General features: G+C 38.7%; 1 protein-coding gene across 2 annotated transcripts; it reads left to right on the top strand.

Moving 5' to 3' along the window:
* Positions 1-31: 31 nt before the first annotated feature.
* Positions 32-23687, top strand: LOC114039769 (leucine-rich repeat-containing protein 14-like). Of its 2 annotated transcripts, none has more exons than XM_027857599.1 (4): positions 32-70; positions 4143-4501; positions 13034-13657; positions 14142-23687. In XM_027857599.1, exons 2-4 carry the CDS (start codon positions 4194-4196, stop codon positions 14695-14697), a joined length of 1488 nt encoding a protein of 495 aa, XP_027713400.1. In that variant the 5' UTR covers positions 32-70; positions 4143-4193; the 3' UTR covers positions 14698-23687. The 2 variants fall into 2 exon arrangements, with proteins under 2 accessions (XP_027713400.1, XP_027713399.1); XM_027857598.1 differs by lacking the exon at positions 32-70 and adding an exon at positions 128-199.
* Positions 23688-24969: the final 1282 nt, after the last annotated feature.

The following is a 24969-nucleotide window of genomic DNA, read 5'->3' as shown; positions in this document are numbered from 1 at the left end:
GCGAGGGCGAGGGCCGCGCCCGTGCCCGGGGTTGTGGCGCGGCTTGGCCCCGGGGCCCCGGGGTGACCAGGTCGGACCCACTGGGTTGCGAACCGAGGGTGGGGGAGGAGACCCGCGAAGGCCTGGGGTTGGCGGGCATTGGCGATCTAGGCCTAGGCCCAAGAGGGACGGATTGGCCGGCTGGGACGGGCGAGCTCTGGTGAGTGGGAGTGGCGGACGTGGACACAGGGGGAGGGGGAGGGGAACAAAGAGAGAGACGGACAGACTGACGTGTGCGCGCGGTGGCGCGCACACACACACATACACCCACACGCACACCCACACCCGCACCCACACCCACACCCACCCACCGTGGGGGGGGGTGGGCCGGTCGAGACGGGGGGGAGCGCAGAGGGGGGGGGGGGCGGGGCAGGTGGATCTGTAGAGCAGATTGAATTTGGATGTACCCGAAAGCTGGACTGTGGGAGGGGAGAGCGCGAGTGGAAAGGAGATATTTGGGAGAGGGGCTCAGGCCGGGAGGAATATGCTTGGAACAGATGGTGGGGGGTAAGGACTAAGTCAGGATGGGGGGAGGGGGCGAGAATGGAGGCTGCGTGGGGAGAGAGGGCGGTGCAGGAATAGAAACTGTATTTGGGAGGAGAAAGCCTCAATCCTGAGGAAGTGGGCTTGGAACAGATGCTGGAGTAGAGAGAAGCCAAAACCATCAGGATGGGCAAGCAGGAATGGAGACTGTATTGCGTTAATGGAGATAGAATTCAGATTGTGACGGAGGTCTCAGGCTAGTAGGAATAGACTTGAAGACTAAATAACTTGAGGTAGGAGTGAAGATTGATTGCATGAAGAGAGGGAGCTGACTTTAGAGATAGTGGGGAGAGAAGGGGACTTCAGACCAGGGGAAGTTGACAAAGAGTAGGTTAAAGGTGAGTGGAGACTTTCTGGATGGGAGGGAGTGGCAGATATAGATACAACAGCACATGATTATACTTGCCATAGGAGGAGGGTGTATAAAGAGAATAGGGTCTGCTTAGCAAGCCGTTTGAGGTAGTTGCTGGGTAAAGCATGAAGAGACCCATTTCCTCATGTGATAGTGGAGCAGAAGCTACCTAGGGGAATTGGGATCTGAGGGAGGAAGTGTGTGGAAGGGATGGATACGGTACCCAAGTGGGTTGCTTTAGGGTTGTGGGGGAAAGTGAATGTACAGAAGAAATTTTCTAGAACAGTGGTCTCAGGACCCTTTTATATTTTTAAAAATTATAGAGGATTTCCCCAAAGAGCATTTGTTTAAGTGGATTATATTTATTCATATTTGCTATGCTAGAAATTAAAACATTTTAGTTTTATTATGGAAATATCTCAGGGACCATACTTTGACAGCCCTGTTCTAGGGAAAAAATGGAAATGAAATGTTGTCTGGAAGAGAGGGGTGGGGATTGAATTTCCTGGGGGCCCTGGAAAGGCGAGTGGGTCTCGGGAAGCAGTTATAGTTATATGAGCTTACTTGGCGTATATGACGACAGAAGTAAGGATGTGGCTTCCCTTTTTCCTCCTTTCTTCCTTCCTTTCCAATAGCTCTTGTTTCTGAGCCCAAATGGCAGCTTGAGCAGTTTTTCTGCCACTTAGCTGATGGTGGTAGTAGCACCATTGCTCCTTTGCTTTCTAAACCCTTGGAGTGCTTGGACTTCCTAACTACCTCCTAGTCACCTAGGAAAATGCTTGTTTTATGTTGAGCTGGGAGCTAATCCCTACTCTACCACTAATTCGATATGACCTTGGGCAAAACACCTTCCAGGACTAATTTACCTTGTATTAAATGAGAGAGTTAGAAGAGAGTAGGGGTTCTTAGTCTGGAATCTCATCTATGGATCGATTTTTAGGGAGTTCATGAACTTGGGGAAATTTTTTACGTTTATTTTCACTAACCTCTGATTGAAATTTAGTATTTCCTTCACTTAAAAACATTATTCTGATAAGTAGTCCATAGGTGTCACCAGATGCCAAAGGGGTCCATGACACAAAGCTGTTAAGAACATCAAGACTGGAGGATTTCTAAAATATCTGCCAGTGCTGACTCTACAGAATTTTGGGGGAAAAGTTGGGGCAGTTGTCAGAGATGATTTGAGACTGGGAAGAAAGATAGTGCATAATGAATGAGACACGGAAGAGGGTGTAAGTAAATGTGAGTATAATCACAAGGGCTCTAAGGACAGTGCAACAGTCAATTTTGCTCTACCGTGACATTTGTTGATCTGTCATTTCAGTTGTGTCTGACTCTTTGTGACCCTACTTGGGGTTTTCTTGGCAGAGATCCTGGAGTGATTTGCCATTTTCTTCTCCAGCTCATTTTATGGCTGTGGAACTGAGGCAGATAGGGTTAAGTGACTTGCCTAGGATCACACAACTGCATTAAATACCTGAGGCCAGATTTGAATTTAGGAGGATGGGCCTTCCTGACTTCAGGCCTAGCACTTTCTATCCACTGCACCACCTAGTTGCAATAACACAAAATAAGTGTTTCTAAAGATCACTGTGCTATATGAAATCAAGCCGTTAAAACCATAGGTCTTATGGGAAACATGGGGTTGGGGTACAACATTCAAAAACTTCGTCAGTGATACATGAAAAAAGATAAACCAAGTAAAAACAGTAGCATAGTTTTATACATGTTAAATGACTAAAAAAGAAAGATGTGCTGCAATAAATAACGGTGGTATCCATGGCCTGTGTCTTACTACGGCTGGCGAAGTTGATCGCTACAAGCCAGAAGGCACCCTCAGTGGACTGCAGTTCCAGAACTTGGAGACACTACCTTGAAAAAAACCTGAAGTTTTCTTGTAGAAAAGGGTATTGGAAGGGTTGCAGGTTGTGATTTATTGTAAAGTGATTCTGTTTTGTGCATTCTCAGTGATGATGACAAAGTCAAAAATGAACAAATACAAAATTGAGTTATTCTCAAATTATTCCCTACTACTTCAGTTGTCTCAGAACGTTTCAAAACAAATGTCATGTAACTGACTTTCTTCTTCTTCTTTTTTTTTTTGGCTAGGCAATGGGGTTAAGTGACTTGCCCAGGGTCACACGGCTAGTAAGTGTCAAGGCCGGATTTGAACTCAAGTCTTCCTGACTTCAGGGCCAGTGCTCTATCCACTGCACCACCTAGCTGCCCCTCTGACTTTATTCTTCTTGACATGGTGCCTCTAATGGCAAGAAAACTGCTAGGATTGTTATTGTCTCTGAGTGTACAGTCCAGCTCTTCCACAGATCAGACAACAGGCATTCCCGGTGCACTTGATCAGGCTTATTGTTGACACTGATTTTCTAGCTCTGATTCCATATATTCTCTAAGTACCTTTCTGATCTTTATTTTCTTGTTCTGAAGGGACTTGCCTCCTGGAAGATCACTGTTCAATTTAATTCAACTAGCATTTATTAAGTGCTTGCTTTATGTTAGGCACTTAGGTATCTCATGTTAATGAGTGCTGGTTTTCTACACAAACTCAGGTCAATATAAACCCATGGTCATAGTTCCTTCTCAGAATACTTGGGCCATCGAGCCTCTATATATATTGAGCTAAGACCCAAACCTAGAACTGTTTTTGGCTTTCTTTAATGTATTTCTCTATATTCATCCCTCTTGGTGAGTTCATCTCCTCTTGTGGTTTCATCTACCATATCTTCTTGGATGCATTCCATGTCCCAAGCCCTGACCTCTCTTCTGAGCCCTTGCCCATGCCTTTGGCAACCCGTAGAAGTCATTCTCCCATAATTTGTGTCGGGCTAAACATCCCTGTTTCTTTCAACAACCCCTTATACGGCATGGTTTCAGATTTCCTATACCATCCTAGTTCCCCTCTCCTGAATGTGTCTTGAGGTTGGTTGCCAGTGGCTTTCCTAAAATGACATATTCAGACCTAAACACCATTCCAGAGTGAACCACCTAAGGCTACCACTCTCCAGGTCCTGGCTACTAGTATTTATGTCTCCAAAGGCTGCATTAGCTTTATTGATTTCTGTATTGGTTTTGGTTGTTCAAGGATTATAGAATGGCAGCTGTATGTGGCCCAGTTAGGTGGATGTTATGGTGACCTGGACCTTGTAGGCCTGTAAGACTGATTTTAAGTGTTGAATGTCTTTTCTCTTGGCAGGTGCTTCCCCATCTGTGTCTCCTGGGCATCCAGTGTACATTGCTTGCAGCCATGCATTCCCTTGTGTTCCTGTGTGCCCGTCAGGTGATCCAGGACCAGGTCTTTGCATGCCAGGCCCTGGCATTCCTGCCGCAGGAGCTATATGCAGTCCTATTCAAGGCAGCCTTCTTAGACAGAAAAACATTGGTGCTGCAGAAGCTGGTACAGATGTGGCCTTTCCCTCTCCTTAGCTTCCAGCAGCTACTGCGTGAGAATTCAGATTGCCGCCGGATTCCACTACAGGAAAGGCCAACAAAGGAGAGTGTACAGGCTGTGATCTTGGGGCTCTCTGCACGACTAAGGGAGCCACCCCCTCGCAGGTAACTTGGGCCTGGGGAAGTTGATGTATAGGATGCCCAGCAAAAAAAATCACATGAAACATGAATGGCAGAAGCCACTTAGAGTTTTTTCTTTTTAAAATGAGTAACTTATTTAAGAACTTAACTTTAATAAAATAACCAAACTTTAAAATTCCAACTAAACAATTTAGCAATTACTTTTCCTGTCTCCTTCCATTGTCTTTGTCCATTTTATCCTATATTTGTGCATATATTTTTCTTTGCTGTAGTTTTTGTCGTTATACATATTGATCTTCCAACTTTGCTTTCTTCACTTTGCATATTTTCGTATCTTTTTATTTTTCTTTATAGTCCTTATTATATTATCCAGTTCTTTGATTTACCAGAGTTTGATCAGCTATTACCCAATTATTGGATGGTAGTGTGATTATCAGCTTTTCACAATTACAAAAAATGCTTTTAGAAATATCTTCGATAAAGAAAACTTTATATCAGATAGTACTTTTTAAAATTTTATTTTATCAGGCATTTATTAAGCACCTACTATGTATTAGGCACTGTGGTAGGCACAGAAGATACAAAAACAGCCCCTCATTCAAAGAGTTTACATTTTGGGGGGAAGGGGGAATAGCATAAAAATGCACGATGGCCTTTAAGACTGCAAGATCTCCTCCTACTTCATAATGGTGGCAGTGTCAAAAAAGGGCAGGATGTGCTAAGGATCCCACAGTTTTTAGAAAATACCCACAAACATTTATTGGCACCCCCTACCTATCATCTTTGTGTCAAGACTGATGAGCTGAGTAAATGCAGGAACTGATCCATATCCATATTGACAGGTTTTCTGTAAATGAAATCAAGATATAAAAATTTGGAGATAAAGGGAAGAAGGGCTCATAGACTTTCTTCAAAGAAGCAAATTAAATGGCAGAGTTACTTTTCTGTGCAGTCATAGGCTATATAAAACATAATTTCAGAGTACTTGGTTATCTTGCCTAACAGTGTTTACAAAGGGTATATGCAAACAGATTATTATCGAAACCTGTGAACTACAGCTGATCAACACAGTAGCCCAAACCATTATAGTCATTAAAGCAGAGACAGAGTACCAGACTTGAGTAGTGAGTTTAAGACTTTGTTGGTCATCCTCAGGCCAATCATAGCCATGACTAATGTCAAAATTCCTCCTCTGCTCATTCTGGCTAGCCCATAAAAACAGATGTAGAAACTAAATCCAAAGTAGATGCCAAAATAGTTTGCAGTTCCTTTCTAAGCTCTGCTTTTCTGTTATGACACACAGCTATCATACCATCCCACTTTCTTATTGCCAAAAGCCCCTTGTCCACAGACCACACCCCTCTCCACTTTCTACAGACTTGCATTATAGTCTTATAGTTTGTGGAGTTGAATCAAACTCCTTACCTTTAAGGCCGTATGTGATGCAGCTCTAATCTATGTTTCCAGCTTTATTTTACACTGTTCACTCCAAGTTCCAGTCAAACTATCCTAATGGCTACTTTGCAGATTTCACATGCTGTTTCTTGCCTCCATGGATTTGCGTGAAAACTCCATGTTACTTCAGAATCCTTAACTACTTTCAAGGTTTAGCCCAGGTGCCACCTCCTCTATCCACCCTTTCCTGATTTATCCAGCTGAAAGTGTTCTCTCCGTCAGATTTTCCTAAAGTACTTTGGATTTTTCTTTGCCTTTATCATGGCCAAATTGTGTAAGACTTATATGTATATATCATCTACACACAGCTCCCCTTTTAATTACCCTCTCTCCCCTATGGTGTAAATTCTTTGATGGTACATTTTTATTATTTTTAGATTTGTTTCCCCAGTACCTATTAATAGTTCATTTAATAAATATTTGTTAAATAAATTAAATTTACTGTAATAAATTTGAGATCTGCTTTCCTCATTCTTGTGGCCAACTTCCCCTTATTCCTCAGCAGCCATGTGGTACTATGGTTAGAATTCCAGACTTGGAGTTAGGAAGACCTGGGTTCAAATCTTGACTCAGATATGTCTTAGCTGTGTGAACTTGGGCAAGTTACTTAACCTTTATCTGCCTCTGTTTCGTTATCTGAAAAATGGGGTAATAATACTACCTGCTTTCCAGGGTTGTGATAAAATGGATGTTTGTAAAACACTTTGCAAACCTTAAAGCACTCTATAAATACTGTTTTCATTCTTGTCATGTTGTTGCTGTTGTCATACAATGAGAACTTTTTTTTTAATGAATTTATTTTGATTTATGAACAATCACTTCCATATGCTTTTGGGTTTTAAATTTTTCTCCCCCTTCCTCCTCACCTCCCTCTTCTCACCTCCCTCCCCAAGATGGCGAACAATCTGATATAGGCCATACATAAACATTCCTGTTATTAAACACATTTTCACATTAGTGATGTTGTAAGAAAGAACTAGAACCAATAGGAGGAACCACAAGAAAGAGAAAACAAAACAAAACAGAAGAAAAAAATAGCACATAGTATGCTTTGATCTGCATTCGGACTCCATATCTCTTTCTTTGGATGTGGACAGGATTTTCCATCATGAGACCTTTGGAGCTGTCTTAGATCCTTGCATTTCTGAGAAGGGCTAAGTCTATCAGTATTAGTCATCACACAACGTGGCTGTTATTGTGTACGACATTCTCTTGGTTCTCCTCACTCCACCAGGCATCAGTCCATACAAGTCTTTCCAGGTTTTTCTGAAGTCCACCTGCTCCTCATTTCTTATAGCACAGTAGTATTCCATTACATTCATATACCACAACTTGTTCAGCCATTCCTCAATTGATGGGCATCCTCTCAATTTCCAATTTTTTTTTTTTTTTGTGGGGCAATTGGGATCAAGTGACTTGTCCAGAGTCACACAGCTAGGGAGTGTTATGTGTCTGAGGCCGGATTTGATCTCCGGTCCTCCTGACTTCAGGTCCAGTGCTCTATGCACTGTACCACCTAGCTGCCCCTCAATTTCCAATTCTTTGCTACCACAAAAAGAGCTGCTATAAATATTTTTGTACATGTGGGTCCCTTTCCCATTTGTATGGTATCATTGGAATACAGCCCTACAGAACTTTTTTTTCCATCTTTTTTTATTAAATACTGCACATGATATTTTATTTAGTTTTTTAAGATTCTTTTTTTTGGGGGGGAGGTTCCAAAAACAAGATAAATTAAGTGGAGGGGATAAAAAGCTTCAATTTGCACTCAGATTGCATCGGTTTTCTCTCTCTGTGGAGGTGGATAAGCTTGTTCAACATGAGTCCTTCGGAATTTTCATGGATCATTTTATTATCAGAATAGCTAAGTCTTTCACATTTGATTATTGTTCTCCTGGTTCTGTTCACTTCACTTTGCATCAGTTCATATAAATCTTTCCAGGTTTTCCTGAAACCATCCCCTTTGTCATTTCCTACAGCCAAGCCATTCTCCAATTGAAGGGCATCCCCTCAATTTCTAATTCTTTGCCACCTTGAAAAGAGCTGCTATATTTTTGTACATATATGTCTTTTCCTTTTCTTTTGATCTCTTTGGGTTACAAACCTAGTAATGGTATTGTTGGGTCAAAGGATATACACAGTTTGCCTTTCGGCATAGTTCCAAATTATTCTCCAGGATGGTCGTACCAGTTCATTCCAGCAACAGTGAATTAGTGTCCCTATTTTTCCACATCACTTCCAGAACTTGTCATTTTAGCCAATGTGGTAGGTGTGAGGTGGTACCTTAGAGTTGCCTTAATTTGCATTTTTCTAATCATTAGTGATTTAGAACATTGTTTCATTTGACTATTGATAAGTTTGATTTCTTCTGAAAACTGCCTGTTTATATTCTTTGACCGTTTATCAATTGAGGAATGGCTCTTATTTTTATAAACTTTACTCCATTCCCTATATTTTTGGGGAATGAAGCCTTTATCAGAGAAACTCTGATCATGTTTTTCCAAGGCCTCTTCATCAAGGTTAGGGAGGGAATGGGAAAATTGTCCTGACAGCTTCTCTCAGGCCATCAAGGTGTTAGTCTCTAAATCTTTGAATCCAGATTTGTTATTGCCTAGGCCTGCTCCTCTTTCCCCTGCACTCTAGCCATTAGTCATTGTAACAAATGTCGTGAAAACAATTGTAGCTCATGTCCCCCAGCAGTTTCTGAGAATGAAAAATAGAAAAATTCCATAAAGGGAAAAAAAATTCCCAACAGTTAGAGCCATCCAAAAATATAATGGGGGGAGGTTTAGCTTCACTGGTGGCATTCAAACAGAAGACACTTGTTAGGATTTTGTAGCAGATTCCTGCTTAGATAAGACTTTGCACTCTGAGGTCTCTTCTGGAATTTGTGAGAATGGAGAGAGTCAGAGGTAGAATTAGAGTTAGTACTATTAAAAGAATCAGAGAAAGGCCTCTAATAGAAAACTTATGGAAAGACATGGATAAGAATAATGCAAAGGGAGAATTTGTGGAAAGGTTACGATTAGGCCAATGATGAATCATGCTACCCACCTCTTGACATAGAAGTGATGGACTCTGTATCTCACAGAATAAGACACGTATTTTTTGACATGGCCAGTATGGGAATTTGTTTTGCTTGAGTGTGTATGTTTGTTATAGGAGTTTTCTTTTTTTCCCACTAGGGAATGGGAAGGAGAGAAAATAAATGACTGTTAGTTTAAATGATTTTTAAAAAATTTGTGATCTGTACTGATGGAGTACAATATCTGTACTTGTAAGGAGGTGCTTAGTAGTGAGGAAGAAGAATATTCTAGGCATTTACAGAGTCTGGTCATGTGGTGCCATGTGTGAGGAGCAACAGGTAGTTTAGTGTGTAGCTTGATGGTATAGTGTGTGGAGGATTGTAAAGTATAAGACTGGAAAGGTGTGAAGGGGCTAGTTTGTGAAGAGCTTTAAATGCCAAAGAGAATTCTATATTTGATCATGGAAGTTAATACTTCCACTGGAGCCATTGGAATTTATCAAGTAGGGAGCTGACATAGTCAGATATGCACTTGAGGAAAATGACTGGCCACTGAGAGGAGGATACATGGGTAGAAATGATGCAGGGACACCAATTAGAAGGCTATTACAGTAATATAGGTGAGAGGTGATTAAGGCCTATATTCAAATTGTGGCTATGTGAGTAGAAAGAAGAGGTTAAGACATGCCAGAGCAACTTAGGGTTACTTACCCAATAGATTAGGTGAATGTTGTAGATGTAGTTTACGTAGATTTTAGCAAAATATTTGATAATATTGCTCATGTTGTTCTTATAAAGAAGCTAGAATGCAGACTAGATAGACTAGCAGACTATAAAAATTAGTCATTAATGTTTTAATGTCAAGATGGCCAGTAGAAAGCCCTAGGGATCTGTGCTTGGTTTAGTATTGTTGAACATTTTTATTAATGACTTAAATAAAGGCATATGTAGCATTTTTGCAAAATTTGCAAATGGTACCAAGCTCAGAGGGATAGTTAACATTGGATGGCAAAGTCAGGATCCAAAAAGACCTTTCTTGGTTAGATCATTGGGCTGAATTTAATAAGATATAATTCAGTAGGGATAAATGTATAAAGCCTTATACTTGGGTTCAAAAAATATCACCTTCATAAGTGCGAGATATCAGAGTGATGGTTAGATCCCATTTTGTCTGAAAAAGATCTAGGAGTTTTAGTGAATTGTAAGCCCAACATGAGTCAAGAATGTGATATGTCAGCCAAAAAAGTTAATGTAATCTCAACCTTTATTGAGAGCATCATTTCTAGGAATTAGATTATAGTCCTTCTGTACTCTTCCCTAATCAGACCATATCTGGAGTATTGGGCTCAGTTCTTAGCACCAAAGTTTAGGGGAGACATGGATAAGCTGGGAGGCAATGAAGATGGTAAGAGGACCTTGGGGCCTTGTCATATGAGGAGCAGTTGAAGGAACTGAACTGGTGGTGTTGACCAGTTGACCAAACATGTTGAGTTTGGTTAAAAGAAAACTTACTGGGGACATGACAACTGTCTTCTAATATTTGAAGGGCTGTCATGTGGAAGATAGATTAGACCTATTTGTCATCATTTGACAGAATGGGTAAAAGTTGCAGAGAAGCAAATTTAGACTTGATATTGGGAAAAGTAACAATCAGAGTTGTCTGAAAGTGAAATGGACTACCTTGAGATGTATTGGGATTCCCCTTCACCCCCTCATTGGAGGTCTTTAGGTATAGTATAGTGGGGGTTCTTTTTGTGTATAATTTGGACTGGATTGATGCCAGAGATTCTTTGAACTCTCAGTTCTGTGAAGTCACAGATCTAACAGAATATAAAATAGTAAAAATGCTAACAGTTCTAAAAGGAAAAAAATAAAGAACTTAATATTGGAAATTAAGGTCAAAATATTTTTTGTAGATGACATGATTGTTGGTAGCTAGGTTGTGCATTGTATGAAATGCCAGATCTGGAGTCAGGCAGACCTGAGTTCAGATATAGCCTCAGATATTTACCAGCTGTGTGACCCTGGGAAGGTTATTTAATCTCTGCTTGCCTCAGTTTCTTCATGTATAAAATGAGGATGATAATAGCACCTACCTCCCAGAATTATTGTGTGAATCAAATGAGATAATAATTGCAAAGTACTTAGCACAATGCCTGGCACATAGTAAGGACTATATAAATATTAACTGTTATTATTATAGAAAATCCAAAGATTTCAACAAGAAAACAAATTGATTTGACTACAGGAATTATTTCTGTTCTTAGGTTATTACCAAAAAAGACCAAGGATGCATAAAAAAGACATTTTGTTTCTAACAAGAAGTTATCAGATATTTAGGAATTAATTGGCCTAGACACTCATTTGATCTCTTATAAAGATAGATATAAAATGCTATTGACAGAAATAAAAACCATAGAAAATTAGAGAGACAGTCATGATTTACATTTGAATAAGATCAACATAGTTCTGAAGTTAATTTATAAATTTAATTCAGTGCTAGTCAAAATATCAGTGTCAGTTTATATGAAAAAATAAGAAGGCAAGAATATTTAGCTTGGATGTGGGAGAAGATGATAGAAGTGAACCTATTATAAGGCAGTTAACATCAAAACTACCTAATGTTTATCTTGTAAAATGCTTTAAGAATTCTTGATTTCATCATTGTATGTCCTCCTTATCTCTCTCAATTTGTGATGAGGATCACAAGACAGCTCCTTGCTGTCTTATTAAGCAGTTTTTTGGTGAATTTTAGCCAAAAAAAAATCTAGTAGTCACCTTTTTACCAATTTTATTTTGTATTTAATTCTGAATTCCTTCTCACCCCCTTCTCCTCTATCCATTGAGAAAGCAAGAAAAACAAAACTCTTTAAAAATATTCCCACATTTTAGCCATATCCAAAAAATCAGTATAATTCAATTTGCACTTTAAGTCTGTCACTTCTCTATCTAGAGGTGGGTAGCATGTTTCATCATGAGCCATCTGGAACTGTGGTTGGTTCCACTGTGTTGATCAGAGTTTCTTTACAATGCTGTTATATTAGATAAATTGTTCTGGTTCTGCTCACTTGATTTTGCATCTGTTCATACAAGTCTTTCCAGGTTTTTCTAAAACAGTCCCCTTCATAATTTCTTACACAACAGTAGCTTGCCATCACATACATACACCATAATTTTTTTAGCCATCCTCCTATTAATGGGAACTCTCAGTTTCCATTTCTTTGCTTCCATGAAAAAAAGCTGTAGCCATTTCCAAACTTAGCCAGGCTGGTCCTTGGAAAACAAACATAAAATCTGTTTATTCGACTGTATTTATATTCTTCTTATTCAGCAGTCAGGGCTGGTACCACATCATAATGAGGCATCAAAGTAGACCTTAAGTGTCAGGAAAACTAATACCTGGTCAAAGAGGGCTCCTAGAAATACAGCCCAATGTATACAGAAGATTAATGTTTGATAAATATATGGAAAATAAAAGCCAGGGAATGGAGTCACTAGTTAATCAAATAAGGGAAAACCAGATAATATTTTCAGTCTTTTCTAGGACACTGAAACACCTCACTTTAACAGGCAGAGCCAGGAGATTGTACAGCCTTAAAATAGCAGTGAGAATATATGTACTCCTTGAACCCATTCAGATTGAGCCATTCAGCATGTGAATGTTGATCTAGGAGATTGTCTTTACCGTAAGTGCTTTTACACTGACCAAGGACCCAGGAATTCAACCCAAAAGCCTTTATAAAATTTCACTAGTTCTGTAGATGGCAAGATCCTTCCTAGGACATTCCTTTCTTCCTATTGACATTAAGGAAATAAGTAAGCCTGAGACCTAATAGTGATGGTTTCAAGCACAAGGCCAATCATTTTTTGTTTCCACAGGTAGCTAATGAGATTTTGTTGGAATGTCTGTACCATTCCCTTCATAACTCTTTCTTTCCTGACTATTACAATCCTATTAATGTTTTCACCACAGTAAATCAAGTACACACTGGATGAACTCTGCCTTTTGGGGTAGAGTAAACTATGTAGTCGTGGTTTCTAGGATAGGGTCTCAAAATATTATCTCTTTTCTTTAGGAAGCTGCAGTTGCAGTTGTTGGACATGACAGGAATTCTGGATTCTGGCTATGAGGAAGACCTCACAACCATGACTATGTGGTCCCGCACTGTGTCTGTGATCCAGACCTGCATCATGGGTCAGTTGAACAAATCTTTAAGACAGAGACGTCGGCGGGCCAAGCGCAGAAAGGCAGTACCACCCATCTATACTCCTACTCCTATAGAGGTTCGAGTAGATCTCCGGGTAACCCACAGCTCCTATGGGTTTCTAAAGGATACATTACAGACAAGTGCTTTTAGCCCTCTGCGCCTTTGTTGCCGAGATTTCCGGGCTGAAGAACTCCCCCTGAATAGCACTGTAGATATGTTGGAGTTACTGGATCCCATGCACTTACGCCGAGTGGACTTGTGCTTCAATAGCCTGGAGTTATCTGGCCTTTGTGAACTCATGGCTTCTATTGTGAAGTTCACCAGCTTGTTGAGCCTAAAGCTGCAGTACAGCTACGTGGACCTATGGCAGCTCTCATCTGAGGCAGAAGACAGCTTCCGTATATTTATCTCTGAGCTTAATAAGTTGAACCGCCTCAGAGAGCTCAATATGGGTTCCTCTTGCCTTTCTGGTCGGCTGAGTCAGGTGCTCAGGTAAGTGAGCCTGGGAGTCCCCCTCATACTGCTTCTGTTTTCTATTTGTACTCATAGCAGTTGTTGTCAGTGAGTGGCCTACTTCCATAGCACAGGCTGATTTCACCAGCTCAGTTCTTGGTTGCTTCCATGAGAAAATGTTCTGAGATTCATTTTTGTAACCATTCTGGTTGCTAGAAATCTGTTTTGATATCAAAGTAACCTTATCTAAGTCTTCCTACTCTTAGCTTCTTAAAACCATGCCAATTCTTTATTCTGGTAAAAGGTTCATTAATGATCATTAAAAAGAGAACTTTTTTGTCCTTATTAACCTGTTTTTTTCCTGTGTTCTTCACTGTTCCTTCAGTGTCCCTGTGGTCAACATAGCTTCCAACAGTGTGGCAAAGCTGTTAAGCAGAACTGTCATCTATCTTGTTCCTCTGGTGGTATGAGTAAATCTCTGGGTTTTGATGGCAAATAATACCATGTCTTTGTCTCTTTGCAGCGCCCTACCGAGTCCCCTGGAAAGCCTGGAACTGGCCTTCTGCTATCTCCTCCCCACAGACTTGAGGTATTTGGCCCAAAGCCCACATGCCACCCACCTTAAGAAGTTGGACCTCAGCGGCAACAACCTCTCAGGTGCCCTCCTGGGCCCCTTTCAGGCTGTACTGAAGGCAGTCTCCACCTCTTTGAAGCTCCTGAATGTGACCGAGTGTGAGCTCATGGACACCCATCTTATTTCCACCTTGCCAAGCCTGTGCCGCTGTGTGCATCTCCGCTACCTTGGTCTCTATGGCAATCCCCTCTCTACCTCTGGACTCAAAACTCTGTTGCTTCGGTCAGAGGTACTGCCTGAGCTCCAGCTGGTGGTGTATCCATTTCCTGTGGACTGCTATGAGATTCTGCCATGGCCACCCCCGGCTGCTATCCTCCTGGATGAGGAGAAGTTTGCCCACGTTCAGGCTGAATTACGCCAGATGTTACTGTCAGCTGACCGAGCTAATGTGCTGTGGACCACTGATGTCTATGGTCCTAATATGCCTGATTACTTTAGCTTATAACTGGTGGGCTACCTGCCAGGGATGGAGAGACTTTATCGTCATCCATTCTTCCTGGATTTGAGAGGAGATCGCCAGTAGCTCCTGTGTTGACTCCTAATGGAGCACATGAGGAGTCTTGAGGCTTTCTCTCCTGCTGCTTGTCATCTTTAAATACTAAGAATTCTAGCTTGTCTAGCAGAGGCATGTAGCTAACTTTATAGTTTGGGGATGGGAGGGATTGGGGAGGGTATGTCTGTTGGAGTAATGTTTATGAGAACCCACCAAGTTTATGAGAACCTAGGAGAGCTAGGTTACCTTCTAGTATATCATGTATCAAAAGTGGGTCAGAGGGCTTATAGGGTCCTATCAATGACACCAGATAAACCAGGCCAGATATTCAGAAAAGGTCGTCCTTACATCTGTCTGGTTTACTCTCTATATCAATCCCAAGGGGGATCTCTCTACTTTATAAGGCTTATTCTTATGTCCTCAGGACATACTGGGCTGATTTAGCCCAGATGAGCACTTAAAGTCTTATTATAGTGCTCAGTTGATGGTTGAGTATACCAAGGAGACTCATGAGTTTTCCCTGGCCAGTATGAAATGCTGGTGTTGGGGTTTGGTTTCAGAGTCCCTAAGGAACTAGCTCTAGCCATCCAGTGAGCTCAATATGTTTACTTAGTTCTGACCCATAGTGACGTTTTTTGTGGATAAATTACTAATATAAACAAGTAGCATGAATTTGCTTAGCATTGCCCATTAAATTCTGTGGTTGAACATTTGGGTGTTGGGGGATATTTGAATTGACTAATCAGACCATGAGTGTAGACCCAGAGTATACATCTCTTTGTCTTCTTTGATAGTATTGTCTTTAGATTGAGTGAGGTCCCCCTATGTTTGTTGATGTCTTCTTTTTGATATATATTTCCTATTGTATCTTCCAGGTGATTGTGTAGGAGCTGGAAAGTTCTCCAAATGCGCTCCCTATTTTCTTTTCCCAGGTTATTGTCTGAGTTCTTGTTCATTTTAGGGAAGAGTGTCCAAGTAGTGGCCCATATTTAAGGTTGGTTCCCCAAGGGGGGATCTTTGCATAGTGCAGTAACTAGATGTGAGTCCCCCTTCTTGGCTGACATTATCCTTAAATGTGTGCCCCATTTTCATTTAAGAGGGGTTCTCTTCTACCAAGGTGGAATAGGGGGCTACTATAGTGAGAGTCAGGTTCTCTGGTTTTTTTGTATTCTTCATATGACATCCTTTGATGCATTACATACCACAGCATTATACCTTTCCAAATTACAAAGCTTAATTCCAATAAAATCCAAACAAAATTCTTCTTGTTTGGACTTGATTCTGCAGAGCCAGTAGTTTGGCCACTGTTTGGTACAGATCCAGAAGCCTTTGTTTCAATGGAAGTGCTCCTTTGGTTGCTAGAGGGAGTGTCCTATTTCTTGAAGGAACATTAATGATTGACAAGTAAAGCTAGATAAGACTTGCATCTCCTGCTGTTCTTCCAAGGGGTGTACTTATATTGCTTATGCCTTCTACATTTGTGTACATGTTGTATACCCCTTGCCAATTACAGCAGGTTCCCTGGGTGAAAGTAAGTGATAATGATAATAATAAAAATAAGCCAGCTTGGATTTTATATCCAGAAAGCAGTTCAGTGATTAACAGTAAAAATATATTTACACATACATATATATACCTTTTCTTACTCTAGCATGGTTCACATTTCATGTAAGTTCCTTTTTTAATCTCAAAAGCATACTTTTTAACTCTAGACAAATGAAGTCTTGAATGGTTTTAGAGCCAAATTCATCTCCAAGTTATTCCGCTTCTCATATAACTGCACATTCCACATAAGTAGCAGATATATCAGTCAGCAGAATATTTTCTTGTCCTTTAAACTCTCACCTTGCATATAAAACTATATTTTCATACCTTTGGACACATGTACACATTTAAAATTTATTTAAATAATAGATTATTTTTCAAGGCATTCAAACTACTAATTTGCTTGAAGGGAGGAGTCAAAAATATGACTATATTTGGTTCCTATGCACAGTTATTTTTAATTCTTCCAAATGCTTAAAGTTCTCTCAGTACCTGTGAAATGAATTCAAACATTATCAGGAAGTGAATGCTTCTTCAGTTAAAAAGTTAAAAAAAACTAATTTTCCTAACTGTTGCTTTTTCATACAGCCAGGTATAATGGTTGGATTTCTAGCATGTCCTTCTTCATCTGTTTGCTTCTTTTGTGCTGGGGTTAATTTCTGAACTAAAGGTTATAAGCACTAACATTCTTAAGATTATATCTTTACCTTTATAATCTATGGCTAGTATGGTACATATAGTCCTTCTGTTAGTTCATTTTTAGTATTTTCAGCTGGTATTATTTTTCTGATTCTAAATGTCTTAATCTCTTTGAAGCCTAATTTCAGGGGAACTGACATGAATGATTCTGTTAGAACTAAGAGCCTCTGTTATCCAAGTAGTAGACCTAGGGGTAGGGGTTCTTAACATTTTGTGTCATGGACCCTCTTAGTACTGATGAAGCCAGTGGATCCCTTCGCAGAATAATGTTTTTAAATGCAGAGTGAAATACATAGAATTACAAAGGAAAGCAGTTATACTGAAATTCAGTTTTTAAATTTTTTTAAACAAGTTCATGGATTCCCAGGTTAAGATGTAGGCTAAAGGGGACATTGGGCAACCAACTTGTACCATGGTTTAGTTATGGAGGGTAGGAGTAACAAAATGTCTGCCATTGTAACCAAGGAAATCATGTGCCTAAATTCATTTGTAGTTTTTCTACCCCAAGAGGTTCATACCTTTTTGATAGATTTAATTGAGTTAGAAGCATATGTATCATGATGCAAAATTATTATGGGAGCTTTGAATTTTCTTAGGGATCCACATAGAAGGAATTTTTTTATGCTGACAAGAGTTGTCTATAATTTTTAAGAGGTCTTGCTTCAGAAGACTGGCCCAAGCTTGTGAAAGGCAAATCAGTAGGAAAGGTGAGTCCTTCATATCTCTCTTGAAATATTCTAACCTACAAATAGGCTAGGAACAGAGTCTCAAACACCTTTTGGACTAAGAGTCAGACATAAAATTTAGAGTGAGAACCTTAGAAATTGTCGAGTCCAGGAGTGGAGAACATGTGACCTCAAGGGCGGCTCTTTGACTGAATCCAAAATTCACAAAACAAATCCCTTTAATAAAAGGATTTGTTCTATAAAATTTGAGACTCAGTCAAAAGGCTACACCCGAGGACCTAGAAGGCCACAAATGGCCTTAAGGCCGTGGGTTCCCTACCTCTGGTCTAGTCCAACCTCCTGATATTACAAATTAGGAAACTAAAACCCAGAGAAGTTGCAGAGCTGGAGTTCAAACCTTGATTTTCTGATCCCCAGTTCATACATTTCCTGTGATACTATGCAGCCTGTTTTTCCTGTTGAGACATAATGGTGATTTTATCTCTTGGATAGTTCTTGGTGTAGTTCTGGGGCCTTGCAATGAGTATGTGATCATTGTGGAGCATTATTAATACAATTACTGGGGGTTTAGAGTAGGGTTTCGTGGGAAAAGTAATCATGCTCACTGGATAAGAAGATGCAGTGTCCTGAGTCCTAGTGGCAGTGAAGAATTTCTTGGTTTTTTTTGCTTTCTTTTAAATTAAGGGACTCCCAGGGAGTAAATGGGGATAAAGAACTGCTATTTTTACCTCATAGGGGTAGTGAAAGGGATTAGACATTAATTTTCTATTTTTCTGAAGATTTCAGGGAAGATGGCAAGACAAAAAGTAATGTGGGATGTCTAGCCTAGACCAGATCCACAATGAGAAATGAAAATGTTGGAGACAAACATAACCAGAATATTTAAAATCATCTTGAATATAAAAAAAGAAAATGCTAGTGGTTGGTCAGGGCACAGTTTAAAAAGGAAGAATATCAAAGCGCCAAGAGCATGATGGAGGAAATGCTGTGAAGACTGGAACAGAACTCACTTGATAAATGATGAAGGACAAGAGAGATCAGATATGTGGGTTTGGTTTTTTTTTTCAGATATATGTTTTTAAAGAAAGGAAAGAAGACAAGAATTTTTAAAAAGACCTAAAAGGAGAAAGAGGACAAATTCAAGAAATTTTACTGGGTAGTTCTGTATCTTTAGCAATGAAGACTAGGATAATAGGGGATCAAATTTGGCATTGAGAATATGAAGGATAATTCAGGATTAAAAGTTGGTAAAAGCCAGGTCTAGTACTTGGAACAAGTATTTCCAAGATTAAAGCAAGGTTAAATGGACTTTGAACTTGTTGTTTTAGGGTTTCTAGATTCTAACTGGCCCTGGCTTAGGATCATCTATGCTACAAATGTGGGAGCAGGGTGATATAGAAAATTAACCTTGAGGTGGTTTTCAGAGAATTGAGAAAATTTTTCCATGTCTGAAAACAAAACCAGCTTTAGAAGTTGAAAGAATTCATTAGCTCTTATTTAGGAAGAACCCTCACCAAAGGACACCATGGCATATGGAGGTGAAATTCTCAAACTCATATAAAGGGAGATTTCTCCAAGCAACAAAAAAAAGTATATACAGCATGTTTCAAAAGTCTTAAGTTTAAAGCTGTAATAACATGAAGCTTTAGTGCTTTAGCAATACCTTTAAAACTTTGGGCACACCGTATATAAAAGTTTTCATTAGGTTACAACCTCTAATTTTGTATAGCTATTATATGAGATGAAAGAAAAAGCCTACAAACCTCATGAAACCAAAACATAGGGTAAGATCTGAGGGTAAATCGAGTGCCAAAGAACTAAGTATCCTTTTCTGAAGTAGAATAACATTCAGTAATTAATAAGTCACATAGAAATCATTGTGAGAAGCCCATATTCATTCACATGGATCTCTGAAATGTGTTGGGGCAACATCGACACATTTAACTATTAAGGCCAGAGAAGCTCTTTATGTTCAATTATTAGATTAGAGAATAGATTAAGGAACCCAAGTTCACATTAAGATAAATAAAATCAAATGAGCAATATAATGTTTGACATTAAGGTTTTATTTTTAAAAAGGAGATATCAATGAATTGTTTTGTGAATTTAAAACAGTAACACAAAAAGGGTATGGAGAAGGAACAAGTGGACAAACTCCAAAGCACAGCCCTAGTCTCCAATAGAAGATAGGTCTAAGGTCATATAAATGTACACTACTAGTTAAGAACAATAAATAATACAGTTTGGTTTAGACAGATATAAGGAATAGTTGTAAAAGAGATAAACTTGTGATTATAAAAGCCCTCCCTCCGAAAAATTCGTTTCTAGTTTCAACAGAAATAGATTTTTGAAAGGATAGGAGATATGTCAAATGTAATAGTTACAATACATATAAAAAGACTAAAATTCTGTAAAAGTTGTGTGGGCTGGTTAAAAATTAAATGTCAATAACATATCTTCATGAATCACTTAAAAATGGAACAGATAATAGTAATAACTCTCGTTTCCACCGTGTTTTAAGACTTAAAGGGCTCTGCCTTCTCAACAACCTCAGTTTACATATGAATACATTGAAGCCCAGAGAGTGTAACTCAGAGCGCCCAGAGTCACAGTAAGTGTTCTGATGTGTTTATATATTTACATATGGAGTTATTTATGTAATGACTACATAGCTAGCTCTGGCTAGTACTTGAACTCATGCCTTCTGACTCCAAGACCAGTGTACTTTTCATGATACCATACCACTTTCTAAAAATCTATTATCTAGATAGTAATATAAAAAAAGCAGGACTATCCATTAAAGTAACAAATTTATTTTTTCTGACTTGAACTCTGTTTTGAGAGAGGTGAGAATATTATATGTGAAAGGCATAACAAATGACAAAAGTAGAATGATGGTGAATAGATATGCCTCAGTCATATACTACGTGGAAGAAAAAGTAACAGCAGCACAAGAACAGAGAGCTAATATTTATGGGATCTTTCATCATCCGAAACTGACCCACCAAATAAGTAGAGAAGTCACCTACCTAACAATGTAAAGAAAACACTATTGTGTACTCTTGAATACTGAATCTGTTAATTCTGTCTTAAGTTCACCACCCCATTTTATAGGTGAAACAGAAAAAAAAAGTATAAAACTCTTTAAAACATCAGATAATACTATATATAGCTATAATGTCAGAGAAGTTAAATGAAAAAAAGGACAGATACTTAACATAATTATAACATACCCAGATTGACCCAGCAAGACAAAAAAAGGTTGAAGGGATCAATTCATGAGTAAGTACCTGGGAATTGTGATAGAACTCTGCCCACTGTCTTGCAAAGAAGGACCTTGTAGTTTTTTAAACCAACAAAGAACAAATAATACCAATCACATTTTTTTTTCTAAACATGTCAGTATCCACTGCTCAAATTTTTTTTTTTTGAGGCAGTTGTAATTTTGATCTTTTAACAGGCTGCATGAAATAGTGGATGACCTGCCCCAGAGTGAAAAAGTCTAGAGTTCAAGTCCTGCTTTTGACGTAATGTGGTGTTTGACATTGGGCAGGTTATTTAACTTCTCAGTGTTTTAGCCAACTCTCTAAGACTGAGTTACAGTGAAAGTGCTAACCTGCTATTGGGAGAAGTTTCTTCACTAGGGAATTCCCTATACTGGTGAAATCAGAGGTTCAGGTCTTAATCTCTATGATTTTAATCTCAAAATAAAACAAAAGCCAACCTCAACATCAAATTATTCACCCTTATGAAGTAAGATTTATCCAAAGTTTAGAAAGATGTTCTCAATTGAAAATGTAAGAAATGAGACAAAATCACTTTATGTTTGTAATTTTCCTGATACTGAACCAGCCCTGCATTCCTGGTATGAGTCCTATCTGGTCATAGTGGATGATCTTTGTGATAAATTGCTGTGGTCTCTCTGCTATTATTTTATTGAAAATTTTTGTGTCGGTATCCATATATTACTCAATAGAAAAGCCATTCCCACTAAAAAGTGGAAACAAATGCTTACTAGACATCACTGTGCGACAAAGTACTAGAAAAACTAGCAATTGAAATATATGAAAGAGAGATTGGAGGGGCAGACATTGAAAAGGAAAAGACATCACTGGTATCATGAACATAGAAAAGTAAGGGATTTTATTAATGACCAATTAGAGCAAATTAATAGGTAATAGGGTAAAATGTACAAATATTGTTCATATTATATGGCAACAGTAAAAGAAGAGTCAATGATCCCATTTAGAATACTGACAAATATTAAATATTTGGATAGTCACAATGATGAACAAATGAAAATTTTATGTAGGAAACTATAAAGCAATGACAAAGGAAGATTTGAAAAATAGCAGGAATCTTCCTTGTTTTGGGGGGGGGGGAGTGATGCAACTAACCCAGTTGATTTGAAGACAATGTGATACTGATAACAATACTGCTAATTTTTATGCAGAACTGGTTAGTGTACTTTACTTGGAAAACAACAGGGCAAGTAAGTACACCCACCAGAAGTTGTGTTTGAGGCAAGGTGGAGAGGAATTCACTGGAAGAGCCCTTATAGGCATTAAAAAAAAAACCAGTCCAAAATTATTAAAGCTTGTACTGTGCAAGCAAGAAAATGGTATAGAATGTACACCAAAGGTTAATACAATATAAACTTACTGATTTTAATAGGGAAAGGAATAATTCAACAATTGCTTTTGAGGAAAGTAATAGATATGAAAGAAAATAACCTTGGATCCTTATCTCACATGATATACAGTGATAAGCTCCAGCTACATTGATGAGTTATATTTTTAATAATCTCATTTTTTAAGAAGTTGAAAAGTACATAAGCATACTTGTCCTAAATGTAGAAGACAAATTCTTGGTAATTCTTGAAATAAAGTTATCAGGTTTGACTATATATAAATAAAACATGTGTAACATAGAACTAAGAAGGGCAACATTAAGAAAAATTTTAACCTTGGATATGTTATGAATTTATAAGTGCAATATCAAGTTCCTAATCAGCAAATGGCCAAAAGATACATACAAATAATTCGCAAGATAGGAATCCAACATAGTGAATATTTGAAAAAAAAGTAAAGTCACCAACAATTACAAGTTAAAGATACCTATGATCCTTGTTCAAACATTTGAAGGACAGTGGGTTAAGAAGATTGTTCTTTGGTCCCAGAGTTGAAGTTGTGTAGAGGCATTTGATGAGGAAAAACTCAATAGAATTGTCCTGTAGTAGAAGGGATTATCCTGGGAGGTAGTTTCCCAGCACTGGAGGTCTTCAGGCTTGATGGTCACAATTGGGCATGCTCTGTCTAGATATGGTTAGACTAGATACTCTCCAAAGTTCCTTCCGACTATAATACTACATCATTTCTACCAGTTTTGGGGAAAATATTAAAAATTATGAAAACCCAATGGTGGGATGGTGAGAGAAAAGTGTTGCTGGCATTACAAATGGATTGTTCTTTCTGATGTGCAAATTGGCAGTGTCCAGCAAGAATTACAAACTTGGCCACAGTCTGTGACCCAGTGATCCTAATACGGGGAATGCCCCCCCACCATTAAAAAAAAAACCAAAACTTTGTTTAAAGTTTTATTATTTGTAGCAGTGGGAGAACTGGAAATAGTCTAAATGTTCAGCTGTTGAGGAATGGATGGATTGGGGATAGGGTCAAGGAGAACATGGTGCACCAACATGGAGGTGACTCTCCATGCAATGTAACAAATACTAAGAACATATGGAAAGAAGAGAAGTGCAAAATGGAGTAATTCCATGTGAAAAAGTCAGAACTGAAGTGCCATATTTTTAAAAAAATGTGTTGGTCAAATACCACATCCATTGAAGGAGTATATAGTATATGTACAAGTATGTATAGATATGTTAATGTAGTGAATCCTAAGGATGAGAAGGAGAGAGAAAGTTGATAAGTTGCCATTGCTATGTGCATGTTTAAATATACCTTTTGTTGTAAAATTGAATAGACACCAAATAAAATTTTTGGAAAAATCCTACTTGAGCCCTTCTTGAACCCTTAAGGAAGGCACTTTTAACCATGTTATTGGGTTTGTCAGTTCTACGATTGTGTAGAAGCCATGTCAGGACTGAATCTTGAATATTCAGCATTCCAAAATTCCCCTTTTGGTAAAGGGAACTAATCCCATTAGTGCCTAAGGTCCTGGAAATACAGAGAATTTATAGGTAAGGAGTTATACTTCTACCCTTTGTTGTCTTCTATGTTGAAGATCTTTGGATGCTGACTATAATAGATGATAGGGAGTTCCCTAATCAATTTGATGCAGAACTTTCCTCCATACTTTTGATAGAGGTTGTGGATATGCCCATAGACACCTTGTTAGAAGCACAACAGACAATTGCCAGTGGCTGGGGCTATTCTAGGATGAATTGGTTGACCCTAAGGAGGATGAGCTCTTTAGGAAGGAACTTGCGCAATTTACTCTTTGCTGTGCCATCTCCAAAAGAAAGAAAAAAAAGGTGACATAAATAACATCATCCTATGGGAATCAGTAGTTATGTGCTGTCACATAGAATCAAAGAAGAAGTCATGGCATATTGAAAGGGGTATATATATGTAGCTGTAATAATTTTGCCGAAAAACCATCTTCCAAGCAATATATTAATATTTATATAGCACTTTAAGGTTTTCAAAACTCTTTTGATTTCATTTGATCCTCAGGGCCTATTATCTCCATTTTACAAATGGCAGTTGTAGCCACTGAGGGATACTTCATTTTTATATATATAAACATATGTGTGTGTGTGTGTGTGTGTGTGTGTGTGTACATATATATATATATGTGTGTATTGCCCTAAAATTTTGTCCACATAAATATGAATCACCCTTCCATGTTTGTTACATTCTTTGATCACATTGTTTTTAATTTCTATATCCTAGTCAAGTTCATCTTTTTGAGGGTTAAACATATTGGAAAACTAGAGACTTCCAAGAGCCTGTTATAAGGTACTGCTTCTTGGGAGAAAGAGGAGGAGGGAAATATTGGGAAATGGAGGTGATATAAAAAAAAGACAGCCATTTTTTAATTAAAAAACTTTTAAAAGAAGATGGTGTCTAAGAATGAGATTTGGGTTTTTCAGCCATACCTTAAAATATAGGAATGACAGAGTGCTGACAGAGTGTTCCTAGTTAAGTCTGGTAAGAATGTACTTTTTTGGTGTATTGCAAATCTAACAAAAAAGACTTTAAACTGAAAAATAAAAAGGGGAAGGAGAGAAGTTATGTAGGTACTTCTGGCTTCTGTTGAAGTCGAGCAG

This window comes from Vombatus ursinus, unplaced genomic scaffold (genome assembly GCF_900497805.2).
Source record: "Vombatus ursinus unplaced genomic scaffold, bare-nosed wombat genome assembly UNPS02012319.1, whole genome shotgun sequence".
Classification (NCBI taxonomy): domain Eukaryota; kingdom Metazoa; phylum Chordata; class Mammalia; order Diprotodontia; family Vombatidae; genus Vombatus; species Vombatus ursinus.
Note: the sequence above shows the minus strand (reverse complement) of the source record. Positions and strands in the feature narration are given on the sequence as shown.